This window comes from Pyrus communis, chromosome 5, assembly GCF_041283825.1.
Source record: "Pyrus communis isolate YQ-2024b chromosome 5, ASM4128382v1, whole genome shotgun sequence".
Taxonomy (NCBI): Eukaryota; Viridiplantae; Streptophyta; class Magnoliopsida; order Rosales; family Rosaceae; genus Pyrus; species Pyrus communis.
This window is the reverse complement of record NC_142569.1, coordinates 28385154-28408053: the sequence shown is the minus strand read 5'-3', so window position 1 is coordinate 28408053 and position 22900 is coordinate 28385154. Positions and strand designations below refer to the sequence as shown.

The 22900-nt window shown below is 36.3% G+C and overlaps 1 protein-coding gene and 1 long non-coding RNA gene across 2 annotated transcripts; one reads left to right on the top strand and one right to left on the bottom strand.

Moving 5' to 3' along the window:
* On the top strand, window positions 1–555 carry LOC148697076 (peptidyl-prolyl cis-trans isomerase CYP28, chloroplastic-like). Its single transcript, XM_088693442.1, has 2 exons — window positions 1–388; window positions 497–555. The coding sequence occupies exons 1-2, from the start codon at window positions 1–3 to the stop codon at window positions 553–555; spliced, it is 447 nt and encodes a 148-aa protein (XP_088549568.1).
* Window positions 556–5029: 4474 nt separating this feature from the next.
* LOC148697075 (uncharacterized) lies at window positions 5030–5765 on the bottom strand. The gene is made up of 2 exons (XR_015962079.1): window positions 5564–5765; window positions 5030–5469 (listed from the first exon to the last, which is right to left on the bottom strand). It is a non-coding gene; the product is annotated as an uncharacterized LOC148697075 (long non-coding RNA).
* Window positions 5766–22900: the final 17135 nt, after the last annotated feature.

Genomic DNA, 22900 nt, shown 5'->3' with positions numbered 1-22900 from the left:
ATGACGCTCCCTCCTCTTCTCCACCCATTTCTCCCTAGCCCTGAAGCCCCCGTCCTTCTACGCCTCTCCCACTTTCCCTCGTCGCCCGACACCACCATTATTGACCTCGTCTTCATGCACTTCATCCTATGTGCCACCTACTTCAACCCCTTATCCTCGCCCGACCCGAAACCCAACCTATGCCTAGACTCCATCCCCCTCAGCTGCCCCGTCCTCTACCTCTACAGCCACCTTGTCCCTCTTACCGTCGCCAATTTCAAGTCAATGTGCACTTCCTCCGCCTACAAGGGCACTCTTGTCAACAAGCTGTTCCCTGGCCAATTCTTCCTCGCCGGCCACCAAGGTGACAAGCCCGGTGAAGGGGAAGGGATTTGGGTTTTGGATTTGGGTTATAGGAAAGGGGAAGGGGTCGGGGAAGATGGGTGTTTGGGGATTCTTTTTTTTTTTTTAAGGGTAAATTATTATTATTTAAATTTTTTTTAAATTTTTTTAATAGAAATTGGGCCTCGCCTCAAGGCACATCAACATTTAACAGAGGAATTGACAGACAACTGATGAAAGGTATGACATTGCAACAAATTCGAAGATAAGGTATGACATTGAAATTTTTTAAAGAAGGGATATGAAACTGTGACTAACTCAATAGTTGAGGTAGTTTTATATAATTTACCCTTATATTTATTATTCATATTTGTATTATTTTTTTAATCTATCTATTTATATGTAAAGCCAGAGGCTCAATTTGGTGCCACCGCCTTCGACCAAAAAAAAACAAAAAATTGGGACCAAACTGCCCCTCAGCCAAAAAAATTCAAAACCTGCCCAAAATAATATATCAAATCATGCAAGGGTAAGTTAAGTTAGTAATTTGGTCATCATAAAATATAAATGGGGATAGAGAAAAGAATAAAAAAAAATGAAAGGGAAGAATGAAAAGAATAAATAAATGACAAAGTTGATGGTGCCCACGTGATGGGGAAGAAAAATATAATACAAAATAAGAAAAATCATGAATGTTGTGTTTAAAACATCTTAAGAGATGCGTAGTGCCAATGTCACATCCCGGTCCAGGCCCCCACCACATCCCGGGCTTGACTCCACCGTAGCACGATATTGTCCGCTTTGGGCCCTGACTACGCCCTCCCTGTTTTGTTTTTAGGAACTCATACGAGAAATTCCCGATGGGTCACCCATCCTAGGAATGCTCTTGCGTGCTACTCGCTTAACTTCGAAGTTCCTACGGAACCCGAAGCCAGTGAGCTCCCAAAAGGCCTCGTACTAGGTAGGGATGAGAATATACATATAAGGATCACTCCCCTGGGCGATTTGGGATCGTACAGCCAATGATAAAAAAAAAAAAATATTGAAACAATTCACGCATATAAATACATTTAAAATGTCTAAGTCGCTCGCATCGCACTGTGATTCAAAGAATACCTTTTGCATGCAGTTGTTTATTAAATATTATTTCTCAAATTTTCAACAGTTAAGAGGTGTGTAGTGCTAGTTATAAAAAAGTTTCTCACACGTGCATAATAATGTGATTCAATTAGTTGTCAAATGATATTTTTTATTTTTTTAACAAACGATGTTATTTACACAAAGGGGAAGGAGTGAGCTTAGCTTCACAATAGGCTAGCAATTAGTTGTTCATTAAATATTATTTTTTTTCTAATCTTAATGTAAATTCAATAAAATGTAGATGAAAATTGAAAGACTACTTTTACTAATATGGATTTAGCTGATTTGATTAGTTAAAAGACCACTTTTATTAAATGTATTTATTATTCATTTCCATCTACATTAATAAATACATTTAAAACATATAAATCGCACGTAACATGCCGTGATTCAAAAAATACCTTCTGCACTAGCATGAGCGTGTGCATGGAGGCTAGTTATATATAAAGTCGAAGGCTCAATTTGGTGTCACCAGCTTTGACAAAAAAAATTGGACCAAACTGGCCCTCAGCCAAAAAAATTCAAAACCTACCCAAAATAATATATCAAATCATGCAAGGGTAAGTTAGTAATTTGGTCATCATAAAATATAATATAAATATAAATGGGGAGAGAGAAAAAAATAAAAAAATGAAAGGGAAGAGAGAAAATAATAAACAAATGACAAAGTTGATGGTGCCTACGTGATGGGAAAGAAAAATATAATACAAAATAAGAAAAATCATGAATGTTGTATTTAAAACATCTCAAGAGGGATGTAGCGCCGGTGATAAAAAGAAAATAACGAAATAAAAAAATATTGAAGCAATTCACACATATAAATACATTTAAAATGTCTAAGTCGCGCGTAACGCGCTATGATTAAAAAAATGTCTTTTGCACGCAGTTGTTTATCAATTTCTAACCACTTAAGAGGTGCGTAGTGCCGGTTATAAAAAAGTCTCTCGCACGTGCATAATAATGTGATTCAATTGGTTGTCAAATGATCATCTTTTTAGAACAAACAATGTTATCTACATAAAGGGGAGGGAGTGGGCTTAGCCTCACAATGGGCTAGTAATCAGTTGTTTATCAAATATTATTTTTTCTAATGCTAATATAAATTCAATAAAATGTAGATGGAAATTGAAAGACCGCTTTTATTAATATGGATTCAGTTGCTTTGATTAGTTAAAAGACCGCTTTTTATTGTATGTATTATTCATTTCCATTTACATTAATAAATACATTTAAAACATGTAAATCGCGCGTAGCATGCCGTGATTCAAAAAATGCCTTCTGCATGTGCGTGAGCGCGTGCATAGAGGCTAGTAAAAATAAGACCAGTCAACTTATGAAGATTCATCTCCATTAAAGAATTGTCGCTTAGTACTACCGTTTAGTGGTATTCCTCTTTACTTGTAAATGAAAGGTCTTAGGTTTAATTTTCATGAAAGCTGAAGTTGAACCATATTATTATGACTGGCGCAATGTGAACCTTAGCCCACTCGCTCACCTCTTAGTGTAAGTATTATTGTTTGTTAAAAAAAAAAAAAAAAAATCTCTAGTAGAAAAATTAGTATAAATGTAGTATAAAAATCTGATAAGAGTAGTTAGAAAAAAAAATTACTTTTTAAAGGAAAAAAAAAAGTAGAATTTTGAATATGAGATTGCACTTGAATCGACATCGCTCAATGATAAACCTATTTTATGTAAGTTCTTATCCAAGTCATGACCCATTCCAGAATTAAAATTTTGACTTTCAAAAACTTAAAAGAAGAATGTGAATAAATAAATAATAAAAATATTAAAATTGAAATTAAAAAATGTGAATAAAATGTTAATATTAGAGAAACTATTTATTTAAATTATACTTTATAAATTTTATGACGTGGTTGTTTAACTTGTTTATAAATTTTAAGTGTTTAATAGCATGTTTATTTTATATTAACTAGTAAGGGTCACACGCTAAGTGGCAATATTATTGAACAATTTTTTTTTTTTAAATATTAGACTAGAAAATATAGTACTCAATTGAACAAATTCATTTCAATATTTAGCACTAAACATCCAATTTCTTTCCTTTTCTCCAACCTACGATATACACATATTATGTTATTTCGATATTTTGTTAAATTTTTCAATGGCCTTGTGTTGCACATTAATAGCCCCTTTTTAAAAATTAGCTTTATATTTTGAATTCGTGAAAACCTTTGTGGCACCTGACTTGATACATTAAATGTCACATCCCAATCTGGATCCCCACCACATCTCAGGTTTGACTCCACCGTAACACGATATTGTCTACTTTAGGCCTCGATCATGCCCTCACGGTTTTGTTTCTAGGAACTCACACGATAACTTCTCAGTGGGTCACCCATCATGGGAATGCTCTCGTGTGAACTCGGTTAACTTTGGAGTTCCAATGGAACCCGAAGCCAGTGAACTTCCAAAAAGCTTCGTGCTAAGTAGAAATGAGAATATATGTATATATATATATATATATATATATATATATATATATATATATATATATATATATATATATAAGGCTTACAGGATCCTCACCCCTGGGTGATGTGAGATGTTACATTAAAACTTCTTTATAGGCATACTCTGAAAAATAATGTATGTGTAATTTGGGTTTGAATACATGTATATATAAGTTGGCTTATTATATCAACACTCTACAAATTGTTGAATAAACCCTACATACTTAATACAATCCACATTTACTTTTTCAATTAAAAATTATCTTAATACACCCCACATATTTCCCCATAATACCCTCACACCCCACATTCTTAATATACACCTTATATTTTCTACATGCATCCCATATTTTCTATACGCCCCATATTTCTCAAATCTTATAAAGGTTTTAATTTGGAAAAAAAATGCCGATTGGAATTTTCACAAAATATGCCGCCTGAGATTTAAAGCATATGTGGGTTGTTTTTAATTCTACCATTAAAACCCATGTCATATGCTTTTAATATTTGGTGGTTATTTTAGGTGTTTAATTCTTCGTGTAATCCCTGTGACCCTTAAATAATGCATCAAAAGTAAGATTAAATAATTATCGATGTCGTCAAAATCACTACAACAATAAAAAATCTGAAGTCTTATCTCATGTAAAGCTTTCGATATCGATTTCATGTTTCATTTGTGAAAAATAATTTTTCTCAATCAACATGTTTGTAGTTTCATTGGGTAGGATTTTGTTTAACAATGGAGGGTCGAATGAGTTTTGATAGTTGAAGAAGATAAATAATACATTAAAAGTGATTTGGGATGTATATAAAATTAAAAAAAAAAAAAAAACTTAATAAGGTCAAAATTGTCATTGCATAGTAGGGTAAATAAATTATTTAATATTAAATTTTAATGTTAGGTGCATTCAACATTTTGTGGAGTGCTAATATAAAAAGTCATAAGTTTTTAAAATTTAAAACCTAACCGGACCCATCCCATTTCGATTGGGTTGGTCGTTGAAGCCACTAAACCAAGCCCTACAGCATCAACCGTTTACATGAAATCGGGACAACAGCGATAACGAACAAAAACCGAAATCATAGAAGTACAAATGTAAGTAGAAACCAATATCATCACAAATTATCTGGCTTGTCATAAGAAAAACTGAAAAATGTAGATTCGAAACGGTGCCAAATAGCGTAAGAGGCATAACAATAACCAAAAAATGATTCAAACTTCCACAGCCAGAGAACTAAACATGAAGGGCAAGTAGAGACCTAGGTGTTGGTGGCTCTGGCGTAGGTCTGCTGGCTGGCGTGGGCCGAGACCATCCGAATCAACCCTCGCGCCATCAACTCCCTGATCGTCCTCCACGCGAGCAACCCGTTGATCCTGAGGCGGTCGGAGAGAATGGACGGCCTGATCAGCTTGTACTTGGGCGCCTCAGTCAGGAACTTGTCGTAGTTGCCCTGGTCGAAGAGCACCATGTTGTTGACCTTCTCCGGACTTGGCCGGCTTCGACGACGGCGGAGTTGCCTTGTCCTTCTTCGGCGCCTGAAATTTAGAAAACTCGAGTTGTCAGATGCACTTACATAAACAGGTGGAGTGCAATCTGGAAGCGAAACTTGGTTGTGGAGTCCGCACGAACCATTGGATCGGATGACGGCGGGAGAGGGAGGGAGGAGGGTTTTGGGGAGGGTGAGTGAATGCGGAAGAGATGGAGGGGTTTATCCAGTACCGACGTCGTATAGCAAGTTTTTGTTTTTGTTGCGGGCCATTTGGGCCTTTGGGTTGATTGGTCAGCCCATGTATGGAAGATCCAAAGGGAGCTTCTACATGGGTGGGTTATTTTGCTGTAATTTTTTGCAGGGAAAGTAACTCGCCATGATACACAGGCAACTTGAATATCAACGCCATATTATATTAATTTAATGGTATTAAATGTCAACGCCATATCAACAATGTCATGACATTAACAATCGTCGAATATCGTAGCTTCCACCGATGTCGTTGACACTTCTAGCTTATCCACTGTTACTTCTTCCTTCTCCTTCATCGTCAAGGGTTATTGAGCTCCCACCTTCCTTGTCAAACACACCTTCACCAACATATAACATTGCTTCATCGGCTTTCTCTCTCATTGTTTGTCGTAGCTACACCTTCCGCGCCTCCTCCCTCGTCATCCACACCTCGCACCGCCTTCGTTTTGCCGTACCGATCATTATTGGTATTCCCAAACTGAACCATACAGTATCCGTTTAAATTTTGATTTCGGTTTCTACAGGACTCCCTTCTTGAACCGAACCATACTGTGTCCAAGCTTATGTTTTTGCATTCAACCTAATAATGTTCATTTAAAAATAATCACGTTAACGTCTCCCATAATAATTTATGTGAGTGTGATTTTTATACATAGAAATCACACGGCTTAAGTTTGATTTCTATAACACTATTATTACAGTGGTGTGAGTTTTACATATTAATTGTGGGGTTGATTTATTTATTTAATTTTCTAATTTATGATTGATTGTTCTCTTTTCTACCTCCCAAAAATAAAAAATTTAGTATATAGAAATCAACCCTCATTTTTTCGACTTACTATAAAAGTATGATTCCTATATTATTATCATCAGACTCTGTTATTTGACTCACTCTTATAGGCCTAAGAAGCCATCATCTTTGAGTTATGCCCACAAAATAAATACATACATAATCCTACATAAATTAGAAAAGACACCATGTAGTCAACTGCATTCGAATTCAAAGTGTGCGTTTTGTGGTTTGCATAAATATGAGGTTTTTTTAGCCAAAATGGTTTCTAAGATTTACATAATACATCACTTCGGTCCCTATGATTGAAAATCAATAGAAATAGTCCCTGAGATTATCCACTGTCCATTATTTTGGTCATTCCGTTAAAAACTCCGTTAAGTGTCCCGGAGCTCTTGGTTGGAAGTTTGGGCAATTTTCAAAGCTTCGTCACTTAATTGTTTCTTAACCAAATTCGACCCATAATATATAAAAATGAAGATAGGAAAGTGTAGAACAAGAATTTACCTATTTAAAAGCCCAATGGTTTCTGGAGATGGCCGGAAAATAGCCTAAAAGGTAACTAGTCCGCGGAAAAACTAGAAAGCTTGTCGGAAACTCGGTAAATTTTAAACGTACATAACTTCTTCAATACTCAATGAAATCGAGTGATTCAAAAACTACAATAAACTTATCAATGAGACGAAGAGAATGGTACCTTTAGAGATGGCTAATTCGCAGTGGTGTGGCCGAAAAATGACTTGAAAGTGGCTAACTCGAGACCAAGACAACCACTTTCGATCCGTTTTCTGGCCAAACCACAGTGAGTTAGCCATCAATAAAGGTACCATTCTATTCTTCTCATCGAGAAGTTGATTTTCATTTTGAATCACTCGATTTCGTTGAGTATTGAAGAAGTTATGTACGTTTAAAGTTTACCTAGTTTCCGGTGAGTTTTCCAGTTTTCCAGCGGACCAGTCATCTTTCAGGCTGCTTTTTGGCCACCTCCAGAAAATTGGGCTTCCAAATGGATACAATCTTGTTCTATACTTTCCTATCTTCATTTTGATAAATTATGGATTGAATTTGGTTAAGAAACGATTGAGTTACGAAGCTTTGAAAATTGCCCAAACTTCAGGCCAAGAACTCTAGGACACTTAATGGAAGGATCAAAATAATGGATAGTGTACAATCTCAGGGACCATTTGTATTGATTTTCAATCCTAGGGACCAAAGTGATGTGTTATTCAAATCTCAAGAACCATTTTGGCTAAATAGCCTAAATATGAAATGCTCAATGAAGACGGGTGACGAATTTTGTGGCAAATGGTATGGCTAACCTGTAGCCTTTCAAATAGAAAAATTAAGATTTACATTTTTCTTTTTCAACTAATTCAAATTTTAGAAATGGAATTGTAATTTTGGTCGTGTTTGGACTTGAAATATTGAATTTGGGCTGAAGGTGGATAATTCACAATAGGGATTAATTCTTGGACTAGTGTTATCTCCTTAGGCCAGATGGTACTCAGATATTCAATCCACGAAGAATTCGGCCGAGTCCTAACAAGAGTGTGACTCATAAAAAGATCAAGTGAAGAGGTGATTCGACCAAGTCGTAGTTGACGTGAAATTGTACAAGATTAGAGTGAGTTTTGATAAGGTTCCAATTATTATAAGAACCAAAACTCATTGCTGATAAGATAAAGAATGTATTTAAAGCATTAAAGAACTAGGTTCAGATTTCTAGTTCTAATCGAAGAGGCCGAAACCGCATGCAAATTGGTTTTGGCTATTGAAATATTACATTTAGAATATCCAGAGAGATGTCGAGGAAGAATAGGTTTAATAGAACTCTACTTCGGCATACGTGGCCATTAGGAAACTCATCCCTATAAATAGAAGTGAGTTTGCAATGTCAAAAGGACCTTCAACACAACACACAAACGTCTTGCACAAATCTCGCTCTACGTGAACCCCTTTCATACTCTGAGAAACCGCTAACTCTCCTAACTTTGTCACCGCACCTTCAGTTTGGATTAATAGCATTGGAGCCATAGAATCAGGCAACCGAGGAGTATCTTCAGTTTGGAGTAACAGCATTACTTCGAATTTGGCTTGTTACCTATCCAAATCTTTGTCAACGAGAGGTCTTTGGTTTTCTTGATGAAAGAGGTCATCTCATCAGCTTCGCAATGAAGTGAGGTGTTATCAAGTTACTTAGTGTTCGGCACATTGAAAGACGAACCTTTCCATTATTGGTTATTCCCATATGCATTTCAGAGTTCGGCATTCTAATGGCCGATCCACATTTACAGTCAAAATGCTTATCTCTTTTGAGTATTTGTATCCTTACAGTTTGATACCAATTCGATGCACCTATATTTTCACAAACATAGTTGAAACGACCAAACCTGGTGCAGATCCTGAATTTCGCAGTGACTAGCAACCTTGTCTTCAGGTTCTAGAACTCAATGTCGAGACGTGTTCCTTTCTTGGCTGTGATCATTCGAATACAGAAGTCAGAAGTGCATTCGACACCACCATCACCACCACCACCACCACCACCATATTTATGTTCCTCGCCCACCAAACTCAATGGTGAGTTGGTACGCCCGCGTTCAATAAAAGAACGTAGTTAGCTCTTAGATACTCGGCATCGCACCCTGAAGCTTGGTACTTTTTAGGTTCAAAATGTCCATAATTTAAATTTTCAATATTCTAATTTATTCTAAGTGTTCTGTTATGAGTCATTATGGATTTACTAGTTACTAGCAGATAGGATTTTTACCACCTACAAAAGTAGGGATAAAATCACACAAAATACTTGCAAGAGAACAAGGTTGTTGTAGCATAAACGGCTCAAGCAAGGTCGTTTTCCGCTGGAATTATTTAGAACAATTTATGAAAAACTCTAATTCTAATTAATTATCTGAAAGTAAAGATTGGAAAATGTTGATTTGGAATTTAAAAGTATTAAAAACGAATTTTAATAGAAGTAATTTAGGGAAAGCAACTAATAGCCAATTAAAAAGTAAACAAATCAAAGAGAAAAGATTTTGAGAAACAAATTTGGAAAAACACTAGGGTTCCGCCGTCACCTTAACAATCCTATGTAGTTCTTCTAATTCCTTATGAACTACACATGCATATTTTGAAGGTTAGGTTTTCCTAAAGTATGCCCTACTTGGAACCCCCAATATAGAACGTATATCTAACATGCAACCCATCTGTGACGTCCAGATCGAATGTGAACATGCAAGACTCACTAAGTTTTGTAAAAACCTTTTGAAAAACCATATAACTCCTAAGACGTGTCGTCCATCCTAAGTAGTTACACATGTTAACTATAAGAAGCCTTAGTCAATTTTAGGGACATCCCTTCGACAAACTTGCATCCAATTACTTATCTAAACATCCTAATGGTCACGAATCACTAAGACAAATAGATAGTTTAAAGCACAGTGATTAACAATCCAAAACTTGCATGCATAAATTCATAAGAAAATTAAAAAGAGGCTACATATTCTTGCTAAGGATCATGGCCTCACCCTAGCAAAAAGGATTAGTTACGCATATTCATAATTAAAATCAATATAATTGCATTAAACTAGAAAAATAGTGAAAACACCTGAAAGTATAAGTCTTGAAATCTCTAAACTCTAGCCAAAATCTTATCCCAAAAGTTGCATACCTCGAAGAAAGGCCCCAAGTCTGCCAAAAGGCTTATTTATACTACTCTAAATAAAATCCTCCTAGTAAAAGGTCTTAGAATCATACTAGGAAACTAAATAAATTGAAATAAAGTAGGAAACATAATCCTAAATTGACTTAGTAAATTCGCCTAGAAATCTGCACAGCCACGTTTTGAACCCAAATCAGCTCCAAAACTGGCCCAAAATAGCTGAACTTAAAGCTTGGACTACTTTGAACACTTCTCTAGAAGGCCATGAACCCATTTGAGGTCATCTTGGGCTCAAAAAACGCAGTTTAAGCCCAGAAAAGTCACTTTCCAATACCGCGCACTGCTCCTTTATTTAATCGCCAGAAAATAACCGCTTGGTAGAAAAATCCTAAATTTTGACACGAACAAGCCAAAAGACACACAAACGTCCTCCAATTTGAATCACTCCAAAAATCGTCCGTTTGTTCATGTTTTGCTCCAGAGGAAGTCGAATGTCCTATATTGAAAATATAAAGCAAAATATCAAAATTTTATCAAAATAATTACCAAATTATACTAAGAATAGGGTAAAATATATAATATAGTATTGACTCATCACTAGCCTTCATGTACACGCTCACGTGCGTGTAAAAGATATTTTTTAATTTACGCCGTGCTACGCGTGACTTACACATTTTAAATGTGTTTATATACGTGAATTGCTTCAATAATTTTTTTTTTATGACAAAAAGAAAGTCAAATATTTTGACTAAATGAATAATATTAGATCATGCTAGAAGAAACCCCTCATAAACCAATCAAAGCAGTTGAATCCACATAAGAAAATCAGTCTTTCAATTTTTAGCTACATTATATTGAAATGGCTTTTTAGCCAAAATGATCCCTAAGATTTTCATAACATATAACTTTGGTCTTTGAGATTTAAAATCAATAGAAGTGGTCCATGAGATAGTCCACCATCCATTATTTTGATCCTTCCATTAAAAAACTCCATTAAGTGGTCCCTGAGCTTTTTAATGGAAGGACCAAAATGATGGATGGTGGACAATCTCAGGAACCAAAGTTATATGTTATGCAAATCTCAGGGACCAAAATTATGTGTTATGCAAATCTCAGGGACCAAAGTTATGTATTATACCCTTAACTTAACGGATTTTTTTAATAGAAGGACCAAAATAATGGATGGTGGACAATCTTAGGGACCACTTCTATTAATTTTAAATTTCAGGGACCAAAGTTATGTGCTATGCAAATCTCAGGGACCATTTTGACTAAAAAGCCTATTGAATTTACATTAAAAATAGAGAAAATAATATTTAATAAACAACTGATTAAATCACATTATTGCTAATCCACCCTTCCTCTTAGTATAGATAACATCGTTTGTTCAACAAAAACAAAAAAGCGATTATTTGATAACTAATTTAATCATATTATTATGTGCGTGTGAAAGACCTTTTTTTATCCTTTTAAGTGATTGAAAATAGAGAAAATAATATTTAATAAACAATTGATTGAATCACATTATTGTGCGTATGCAAAAGGGCATTTTCTATCACCGGTGGTACACGTCTCTTAAGATGTCTTGAACATGTTTAAAATAGAGAAAATAATATTTAATAACAACTGATTCAATCACATTAACACTAGTGCATTGTGAGGCTAAGTCCACCCCCTCACTCTTAGTGTAGATAATATTGTTTGTGCAAAAAAAAATAAAAAATCATTTGACAACTAATTGAATCACATTATTATGCGCGTGTGAAAGACAATTTTTATAACTAGCACTATGACACACCTCGACCCAGAATATCCACTTGGGCTCCGAATCGAGTTGTGCTGGCCAACACCTAGAGGATGACGAAGCCATAAAGTATAGTGTCATGGAAAAAGGATGTGAATTAATTTAAACCCAAAAATGCCTAATCAAAATAGTGTGCGAGTGAGCGGGATTGAACCCATTTCACACGTGGCTATACCACTGAAGGTAACCATCTTCTGAGGTTTGCCAGAATCCTCGTTTACACATAAGCACAACTACTAAACCTAGAGGGGCGAAAAATAAAGTTGAGTGGGTCAGCAAAACAACGTTTGTAAGAAAACCTTTATTTTCGAACATAGTAACCCCTTGCTGTAAAACAAATATAGTTTCCTTAAAACATACTATATAAGTAAGTTAACAATAGTACTACAACAATATAACTAGGAATATGCCAAGTCATGATATATCAAATGCCACAGTAATATAATCATGTGATAATCAAGTATAACTAAGTGCTCATCCATCTAAGCTGACACACAATTTCGTATAGATAATTTCTGACATGAACAGGAATAGGTGTAATCAATACGATTTAGTACTATGATCACGTGAAGGTTGGTGTAGAAGCACGGTCACATACGAGTCACAATTGCCTAATGCAAACTATACGACATGACTGGCACCTAACTTGGATTCAAGGCGAGCGAATGGTGCGGATGTGAACATACACATGAAGGACTGGCCCTGGCCCTGGGGCGAGTACTAACATTGGGTGTAGCAAGATGAGCATGTACAAGTATGCATGAATGTCATGACAGTAATATCCTAACCATATAGCAGCATTGATCACAATTAGTATCACAATAACGATACTTGGCAATATAAGCGTAAAAGTGAAGTAAGTATGCATTTATGGAAACTATAATTATGTATAGGTATAAAAACAAACTGGCCACTCACAAGTACATCGTCGGATCATAGCCCCCGAGCCTCGCCTGACCCCTTAAGTCCTCAGGATATGTTTCCCCTATATGTGAAATAACTATATTCAAATTAATTAAAACACATATATGGAAACTTGAATAAAACCTCTATAGTTTGTTTAAACCTAGGATTTAAATACATGAAAATCGATCTACTCGATGTCACAAACCTACAAAAAAATTTAGAATAATTTTTGGACATCGAACGCTCCCTCACGCCCCGGCCACATGCAGCACGTGCGGTCCGTGTGACTAACGGCATTACCTGACACCGTTAGATATTCTGTCATCTTCTCAGATCGCCGCCGTCCGCCGCCGTATGAACTCGTAAGAAACTGGAAAATTTCGCCGGTTTCTGGGAACATTTTCAAACCTTCATATCTTCTTCATTTCTCAACCATTTTTCACAAAATTTATATGAAGAGTAAAATCGCGTTATACCTTTTTGGAGTCCAAAAAGTGGACGGAGGTGGCCTGAAAATGCCTCGAAAGGTACGGCTAAAACTGGGACTTCTCGAAACCTTGTATTTTGAGCTTGTTTCTTCACTAACCCTTCACTAAAGACCTCGGGGAGTTGTAAGAAAGTTTCGTCGACCTTCAAAACTCCTCGACTCAGCATGAAAATGTTGAACTCAAATTCGCTGAGTTTGGACCTTCCGAGTTCGACGTCCAAAACTCGGTCAATGCGTGATCCAATGGTATGGTTGTGTTCGTGGAATCGAGATGAACATAATGGTGTGGTTTTTAGATTACGTTGGTGAGGTTTGGTGTGAGTTTATGAGAGTTGCAGAATGAGAGTGAAAGAGATAGTCTTTGGGGAGAGAGAGAGAGAAGAGAGAGAGTGAAAGCTAAGTTCTAATTGGGGGATAGATTTTTGGGTGAAATTTGGTTGGTTGAGTGAAAGTGATGGTGATGACATTTGATATGTGGTGATGAGGGTTTCAAGGAAAGTGATTGGTTGTGGTTTGAAGCGGGGGACACAGATCCACCAATTAGGGAAGGGGTGGATTTTGTACAATTTTAAATGTACAAAATATGTCCTCCTGACAGTGTTTTGACACTGTAAATTTGTACATGCATGTACAAAAATACCATAGTTAACGTACTTTAACGGAGCGTAACTTTTTCATTACAGATCCGATTCCAGTCTAACAAGCGCTTATGCGTTCATAGCAACGAGTACTAATTACGTACGAAACAAGGAAAAGAAACAATAGTTGAAAATAACGTCCACGTCAGATTCCACTTTTTCCCAAAAAAATGGCAAAATCGTCAAAACACACTAATGAAAAAGAAATTCCAGTGAAAAGTAGGGACAAGTCGTCACAATCTACCCCTCTTAAGAAAATTTCGTCCCCAAAATTTAAAATCATTTGTTACACAAAACTCAAAGATAGGAAGAATAAAATATGTGTATGTGATGAAGAAATCAAGTGAGAGTGGTTTTACAAAAGGGGAAAATACCGCTCCGTCACGATCGGAGTGCATTAATTCTTTTTCATGCCTCCAACTCATACTTTCCTTCTTCTTTAGTACAATGCTATAATATAATAGTTTTCGCAAAAACAAAACGTTGAAAATATTTATAAGTACTAACGTCCCGTCAAAAATATATATATAACAACATAAGGTTAAAGTAGTTGTACTGATTTAAAACTGAACATAGGATTTTTCTACTGCATTCCCGTGTGTCGCGTACTCCGAAAGTAAGTACACAATATCCTTGGGTTGAGCCCAAGTAATAAATAGGTAAAATACAACAAACACATAAGTAAGTACTAACATAAAAGGACCTACCTATTTACTTGCTTAACGAATCCAATGAATAAGTTCTTGATATTACGGTCTGCAGCTCACGATATTGACAACTCAATGTTGTCATGATAAGCAAGTAACAAATTCTTGAGGTGTAATATTACCATCATGCCCCCTATTGGGAAATACACAAACAATGTCTAGTTAAGTCTCTACCATGCTCACACACTACCCCCCTTAGGTAACAACAACAATAAGATAACATTTCTATAATGTGAACTCTCACAATTGAACACTTGTTCGAAAAACTCCTCTGTCAAACAAGTGCTAAACACATAATCTCTGTGCTACATCTCAACAGTGACATAACCAAGATTAAAAATTGTAACTGTAATTACAAGTAGTTCTAACAAAAATAAGTGTCTAATACGAACATGTTAGCACTAAAGAGCAGATAAACATAACATGCCACAAAGGTCTTGTTAAATCGTTCAGACTGGTCATTAGTCCGAGGGATAAGTGTAGTCGGTGACAAAACTTACTACATGTGGCCTTCAAGATGACTTCCCCAAAACTTAGTAGTAAAATTCACATCACGAGGAGATACAATAGTCGCACACCCGCTATGTAGTCGAGCCAACGTAGTCCACAACGCCTTAGCAAGAAAATTCTTAATGAAGTTCTCTTGAACTACGTCGAGAAGGCTAGAAGAATACTCAAGAATTTGAGGATCAAAGCCAGTCCATCAAATCTAGAGTACGAGATACTGGATTGAATGCATAACGTCAAACTACAACAGTAGTTTTCGAGATATTCAATCACCATGGTAAGATTCCTTCAACTAAGTATTTCTTAGGTGATTGAGAAATTAATGGTCACGATTGTACTTCCAATGTCAACGGTCACTTTAAGGCAATACGAAATGCATTAGGGTAGACACGTACCGAAGGTTAACTGGAATGCCCTCCGGTACAGAGGAGTAACCATGGAATTATAGTCAGAGTAGGTATTGATTGAAATGTCAAAAGTCCCAATAGGTTTCAAGACTGGGCACTTTTACCCTAAGGTGTAAGATGTTGTCCATTTGGATCAGCGGAAACTGAATTGACTTGTCAAGTTAATCGATAGTCACTGAACATCACTAAAATCTCCACATGTATAGGAAATTCGTACTAGGAGCGTATGGCGATATTTTCCTATCTCAACTCAGGTACAAGAAGTGATTATAACCACTTGAACGATTCTTGATCACTTGTAAGTATCGTCAAATCGTACTCGTGAATTCCGAATAGGATGGGATAATACAAGCTAAAGACGTTCAAGGGTGGATGCATCTTTTGTTGCTGTAGCAGAAAATACGTTTGCACGACCAGGGTAATACATGATAGTGCAATCGTATACGTTGGTTTAGTTTTTCCATCGTCGCTGTTGGAAATTTAGCTCTTTCCTAGCGAAAGTGTACTTGAGAAATTATAGGGTTGGTGAAGTTTCGAACACGTTTCTCCACAAAGAAGTGTCATCCAGCTTTCGAATAAAGATGATGACTGTTGACTCTAGGTCATGAATAAGATGGTTCGTTTCGAACGGTTCTAACTGTTGGGAAACATAAGTGTTACTCCATCCTGCTGCATCTACACAGCTATAACATCCAAAGAAAACGTCATCGTGGATTTCGAAATTCTCGATGTTATCGAAAAATGTAAGAATCATGCTTGGGAAAAGACAACACTTAAGCTGTTAGAAACTTTATTCTTATCCCACATCCCAAACTAAATTAACTTTCCTCGGTCAAAAAGCGAGGAAGAACACTATACTCGAAAATTGTCGATAAAATCGACAAGACCAAGGATATCTCAAATTTCACAACACTTTGCGGGAATTTCAACCTTCTTCCAGTAAAACCTTTTTGGAAAAAGAAAAGATTATCATTTACAGAGATCACGTCTCCCAAGAAAAGTATCAATTTAAACAAAGGTAATATTTGAGGAATTTGGTGTAAAGCTGACTATTTATATTTAGAGAATTTGGTCTCACTGTCAAGGTAGATGAGAAAGTCGTCGATAAGACCACTATGAATTCGTCAGGCTATGGAAGAAAACTCGAGTTACAAAGGTTGGTTGGCTTGACCATCAACTCAAAATAGGGTTTAAACTGTTTTTAATCATCACCCGATTAAGTTGCTACAATCTAGGTACGATCCTAAAGTTCAGCCTTTCGCCTTCACGAATAGGTTCGAGGTTCCCTAGATAAAGTGTTTAGTCCCTGGTTGGGTAAATTCCTGATTGGTAAACTTTGTAACTAAGTTTCTCAATAACGTCAGAAACACTCAATATGAAGCAAGGAAAATTGGTGTAATACTAGGAAGTGGGTCGATGATGTACTTCACTTTACAATTTGGTGATATCCCAGGTAAAATTTTGAGAAATGACGCCAAAGGTATACGTCCTTGAAATGTACAATACTACTAACCAATTCTACAACACGAACTAAAAGGTCTTCACAGTTTTCTCGACACTCAAATCACTTTAACAGTGAGATATTATCTCGTGTTTCGATTCTACTATGTACCTATGGAAGTGATCGAGATGTGCCTAGTCGAAGAAGTTTTGATTACCTAAATGGGTAATATGGTTAACATAACTGTGAGTTTACTGTCCTCCTAAAATGCTTGTTCCTAAGTTTCTGAGATTTAGTTTCTTCGGTTCAAGTAGTCACTGCTAATCAGTCCATCAATCGCGCTGCTAATTAACACATTTATAATATTTTGATATTGTTCGTTACAATGAAACTGTGAACCGGCATTCTGGCATAAATGTATCACTCCCAGATACTAGCACTTGTGTTCGGTATCATAAATCATACCACCAAATACTGGTCAACAGTCTCTGGATATTGGATAACATTGTTAATTAGTAGTGCCACCATAGGCTGATTACGGGTTAAAGCCCGTTTGGGTAGAAAGCTTCGGGTGATTGGAAAGGAATTGGTCAAGTGAAGTAGTTCATTGATTTTAGGAAGATTTGATTACTGCTTTTGGGATTTTTGCTACTTCCAGGATATGACAATTCATAACCGTAAGCTTATACTCACCCAAATGATGAGTATAACACCAAAAGGAAAATCTGGAAATTAACGTTGGTTGGAAAGTCCCAAGGCTAGAAAAGAACTTGCTAAAGCCCTACTTTGAAAATGACTTTATCGGGAGTCGATCTTCCTCCTGAAGATCTATCATGAACACCAATATGTTTGAAGATATTAGTGCTAACAGGAACCAAAAGTGATTGTCCCTCAGATGATTTTCTGTCAAATGCTACCACTTTAGCACTAAGTTGTCATTTCTGACATTTCTAGAATCTTGACGAAGTAACCTTTGCATGGATTCTAAGAGATGGTAAACTAATAAGTGCTACCAAAGAAACAAAACCATTTCTGGTTTCCTAACTCAAAGGGTTGGTAAAAACGATGCAAAAAAGCGATAGGATTGATCGGTAAATCCTTGGTGAAACTCAACTCTTGATGTATTAGCCTGGCTACGGGGCTAGCAACTCGTTCCCCAAAATGGAAATTCCTTGGTAGGAAGATTCATCGTTTAAAGTCTAAGGGCGATTTCCAAAATGATATTCTAAAATGACGATAAGTCGTCCAAAGCACCCAAAACTTAGGGAAAGTTAACATGTTTTTCATGCTCAACGAGGTGGCAAGATTTCTTGAATTAGGTTCAAGAACTAAGAATGCTTACATCACGCGTGTGATGAATGCAATACTGCCAAAACTTATGCTCTGATACTAAATTGACACACCCCGACCCGAAATGTCCACTTGGACTTTGAATCGAGTTGTGCTAGCCGACACCTGGAGGGTGACGAAGCCATAAAGTGTAGTGTAGTGGGAAAAGGATGTGAATTAATTTAAACCTAAAAGTGCATAATCAAAAGAGTGCGTGGGTGAGCAGGATTGAACCCATTTCACACGTGATGTCAGAGTATAAGACACAATAGTAAATAGGACGAGGGTTATACCACTGAAGGTAACCATCTCCTGAGGTTTGCCAAAATCCTCGTTTACACGTAAGCACATCTACTAAACTTGGAGGGGCGAAAAACAAAGTTGAGTGGGTCAGCAAAACAACGTTTGTAAGAAAACGTTTATTTTCGAACATAGTAACTTCTCGCTGTAAAACAAGTATAGTTTCCTTAAAACATACAACATAAGTAAGTGAACAATAGTACTACAACAATATAATCAGGAATATGCCAAGTCATGATATATCAAATCCCACAGTAATATAATCATGTGATAATCAAGTATAACTAAGTGCTTATCCATCTAAGTTGACACACGAGTTCGTACAAATAATTTCTGGCACGAATAGGACTGGGTGTAATCAATACGCTCTAGTACTACGATCATGTGAAGGCTGGTGCAGAAGCACGGTCATATATAAGTCACAATTGCCTAATACAAACTATATGACAGGACTGGCACCTAACTTAGATACAAGGTGAGGGAACGGTGCGGATGTGAACATACACGTGAAGGACTAGCCTTGACCCTGGGGCAAGTACTAACACTGGGTGTAGCAAGATGAGCATGTACAAGTATGTATGAAGTCATGACAGTAATATCCCAACCATATAACAAAATTTATCACAATTAATATCACAATAACGATACTTGGCAATATAAGAGTAAAAGTGAAGTATGCATGCATTTATGGAAACCATAATTATGTATAGGTATAAAAACAAATCGCTCACTCACAAGTACGTTGTCGTATCATAGCCCCTGAGCCTCGCCTGACCCCTTAAGTCCTCGGGATATGTTTCCCCTATATGTGAAATAACTATATTCAAATTAATTAAAACACATATACGGAAACTTGAATAAAACCCCCATAGTTTATTCAAACCTAGAGTTTAAATACATGAAAATCGATCTACTCGACGTCACGAACCTACACAAATTTTTAGAATAATTTTTGGACATTGGACGCGCCTTGACGCACTGGCTAAGGCACGGCCACACGCGCCAGCAATGCGCAACATGTGCGGTCTGTGTGACTAACGGCATTAGGAATATTCCATTAAAACCTTAACAGAGGTTAACGACATTACCTGACGCCGTTAGAATATTCCGTCAGAGACGACGGTATATTCCATTGTCTGCTCCGGTCGTCCTCGCCGGTTGCCACCATCCACTGTCTGAACTCACCGGAAGCTGGAAAATTTTGCTAGTTTTTGGGAAAATTTTCAAACCTTCATATCTTCTTCATTTCTCAACCATTTTTCACAAAATTTATATGGAAATGAAGCTTATGAAGGGTAGAATCACGTTATACCTTTTTGGAGTCCAAAAAGTGGACAGAGGTGGCCTGAAAATACCTCGAAAGGTACGACTAAAACTGGAACTTCTCGGAACCTTGTATTTTGAGTTTGTTTCTTCACCAACCCTTAACCAAAGACCTCGGGGAGTTGTAAGAAAGCTTCCCCGACCTTCCAAAACTCCTCGACTCGGCCTAAAAACGTTGAATTCAAACTCGCTGAGTTTGGACGTTCCGAGTTTAACGTCCAGAACTCGGTCAACGCGTGATCCAGTGGTTTGGTTGTGTTCGTGGAGTCGAGATGAACACAATGGTGTGGTTTTTGGGTTACGTTAGTGAGGTTTGGTGTGAGTTTATAAGAGTTGCAGAGTGAGAGTGAAAGAGAATCTTCAAAGGAGAGAAGAAAGAGAGTGAAAGCTGAGTTCTGATTGGTTGAGTGAAAGTGATGGTGATGACTTTTGATTGGTGGTGAAGAGGATTTCAAAGAAAGTGATTGGTTGTGGTTTGAAACGGGGGACACAAATCCACCAATTATGGAAGGGGTGGATTTTGTACAATTTTAAATGTACAAAATCTGTCATCTTGACAGTGTTCGGACATTGTAAATTTGTATGCGTGTGTACAAAAATACCCGTAGTTAATGTACTTTAACGGAGCGTAACTTTTTCGTTACAGATCCAATTCGATTGTAACACGCGCTCACACGTTCGTAGCGACGAGTACTAATTACGTATGCAACTTGGACAAGAAACAACAGTTGAAAACAACGTCCACGTCAGATTCCACTTTTTCCTAGAAAAAGGGCAAAATCATCAAAACACACTAATGAAAAAGAAATTTCAGTGAAAAGTAGGGACGGATTGTCATACACTAAGTGTCTCTTAAGATGTTCTGAACGTGTTTAAAAATAGACAAAATAATATTTAATAAACAACTAATTGAATCACATTGTTGCTAGCCTATTATGAGGTACTAATTTATATAAAAAAATTTCTACAAAAAAAAAATTAAATATTAAAAAAATACTGTTTATATGATGAAAATAATATTGCATTATTTTAAGTTGCTTTTAAACTTTTTTGTTTGCAGAACATTTTTATCTAAATTTTTTTTATAAAGTCCTTGATCCCAAAAGAAGGTGTTGCCTTTATATATAAAGACGTAGAAATGTGTACACATGTGATTGAATAGACAGTTGAATAACATTATATGATAAGACCGTTTCCACAAAAATTAATCATTGAGTCAACTATTTCATCCCATTAAAAAAATAGCCAAACAGTTGAACTACAGGGAATCGGTTCGCAGGTGATTGAGATGATAAAGTGGCATGTAAAAAATTAACAATTTTAAAAGTAAGATTTGGTTTTCCATCAACCCTAATAAAGGTGCTTAGTTTTCTAACGAGGATTAGTTAAATCGGGTAGCTTTTTTTTGTTGTAACCTTATCACTTCTCCAAAGTCTTTACCGGCAAGAAAAGTGGCATTGCCACTAACAACAAAAGCTTCTAATTGAAACAATAATTGATTCCAACATTATTGTGGTATGGATTGAACATGAGGACCAATTTTTCCAACAGGACTTCTCATTATTTTTAAGATTCTAAAGGCAGACTATCAACATTACATTTGAAAAAGGATGAATTTTGCATTTGCTTACAAGTAATTCGGCTACTTTTTATATTGCTAATTGATTTTATGGTAGAATTTCAATTTTTTTCATTGTATCAAAGCAGGTTGTCCTGCATGTAAAGCTTAACGGCCACACATGCTCCAAGTCACCCGATTTATGTTGTTTATGGACTAGGCTTGAAAATCTACCACACATAAGGGTGCACATTAAGAGTATCAATCCCACACTAAAAAAAGGAGGAATATTACATATGCCTATAAGTAATTAAGCTACGCATCTCTCACACACACACACACACACACACACACAACACACACACACACACACACTATCTACAACAACAACAAAAAAATATACACACAGAGGATTGGATAATGTAACCTAAAAAGAAAATGGAGCCCATAGATCTAGCTCGTTTGAAGTTAAAACCGCACCTCATAAAGCTCCATCATTGATCAAATTTGTCTGCCAAGTGGTTACACATAATCCATATATTTGAGTAATGTATGATTTAGTAGACAATGCAAAAGCAACAATTCATTGTTATTATATTATTGATATTGCGTTTATGATTGTTGTTTAGTGTGTTTATATTGATGTCTAGGTAATGGAATTGGAAAAGGAGAAATATGAAACTCCTTAGAGGTGGTTAGAATTTTATTTTCTTATAGATATAATTTCCTAATTAAAGTGGTGTGGTCTTTTCTTCATGGTGTCTTTAGTTTTTCGGTTTGCAAAGTTTAGCTCTCGTGACTAGAGTTTATGGTTACTGATGAGTTTGTAATTTGTAGTCAGTGTTTTTTTGGGCACGTGTAGCCTCTTGGATTGTTTTAAGGATTATGCTTGACGTGCCTTATATACATACATACATACATACATACATACATACATACATATATATATATTTTAACGATCCAATCGTTCATCTTTTATGTGAAATTCCACTCCCACATTTCAATATTCAGTTTTCGTTTCGTATTTTCGTGAATTTGTTTTAATTTCGTTAAGTTTGGATCTTTGGTTAGTTTGTTAAAGCTTGATTTTTTGTAGTTAGCCAATAACATTCCATAGACCTTTTGAGGTCACCTTACAATTTTTTGATAGAGTTTGATTTCATAAGAGCGTAGGCGAAAACCATTTGCGAAACAGAGTTATAACAAATGAGATATAAGTAAGCAAAAGAAATGACAAAATTGTGATTTGGACCTTTTATATATAGCAGCCCAACCCATTCAGAACCAGAATTTCTAATTTTGAAAAGTTGACCTGTTAACTCGGTTCCCTGCAAATTTGACTTGGTTCATTGGGCAAATTTTCGACA

What these genes read in the sequence shown, in the direction of transcription:
- LOC148697076 (XM_088693442.1), top strand. Translation starts at nt 1, where the DNA reads ATGACGCTCCCTCCTCTTCTCCACCCATTTCTCCCTAGCCCTGAAGCC. An exon ending in GATTTGGGTTTTGGATTTGG is followed by an intron (nt 389 to 496) that starts GTTATAGGAAAG and finishes TTTTTTTAATAG; the next exon opens with AAATTGGGCCTCGCCTCAAG.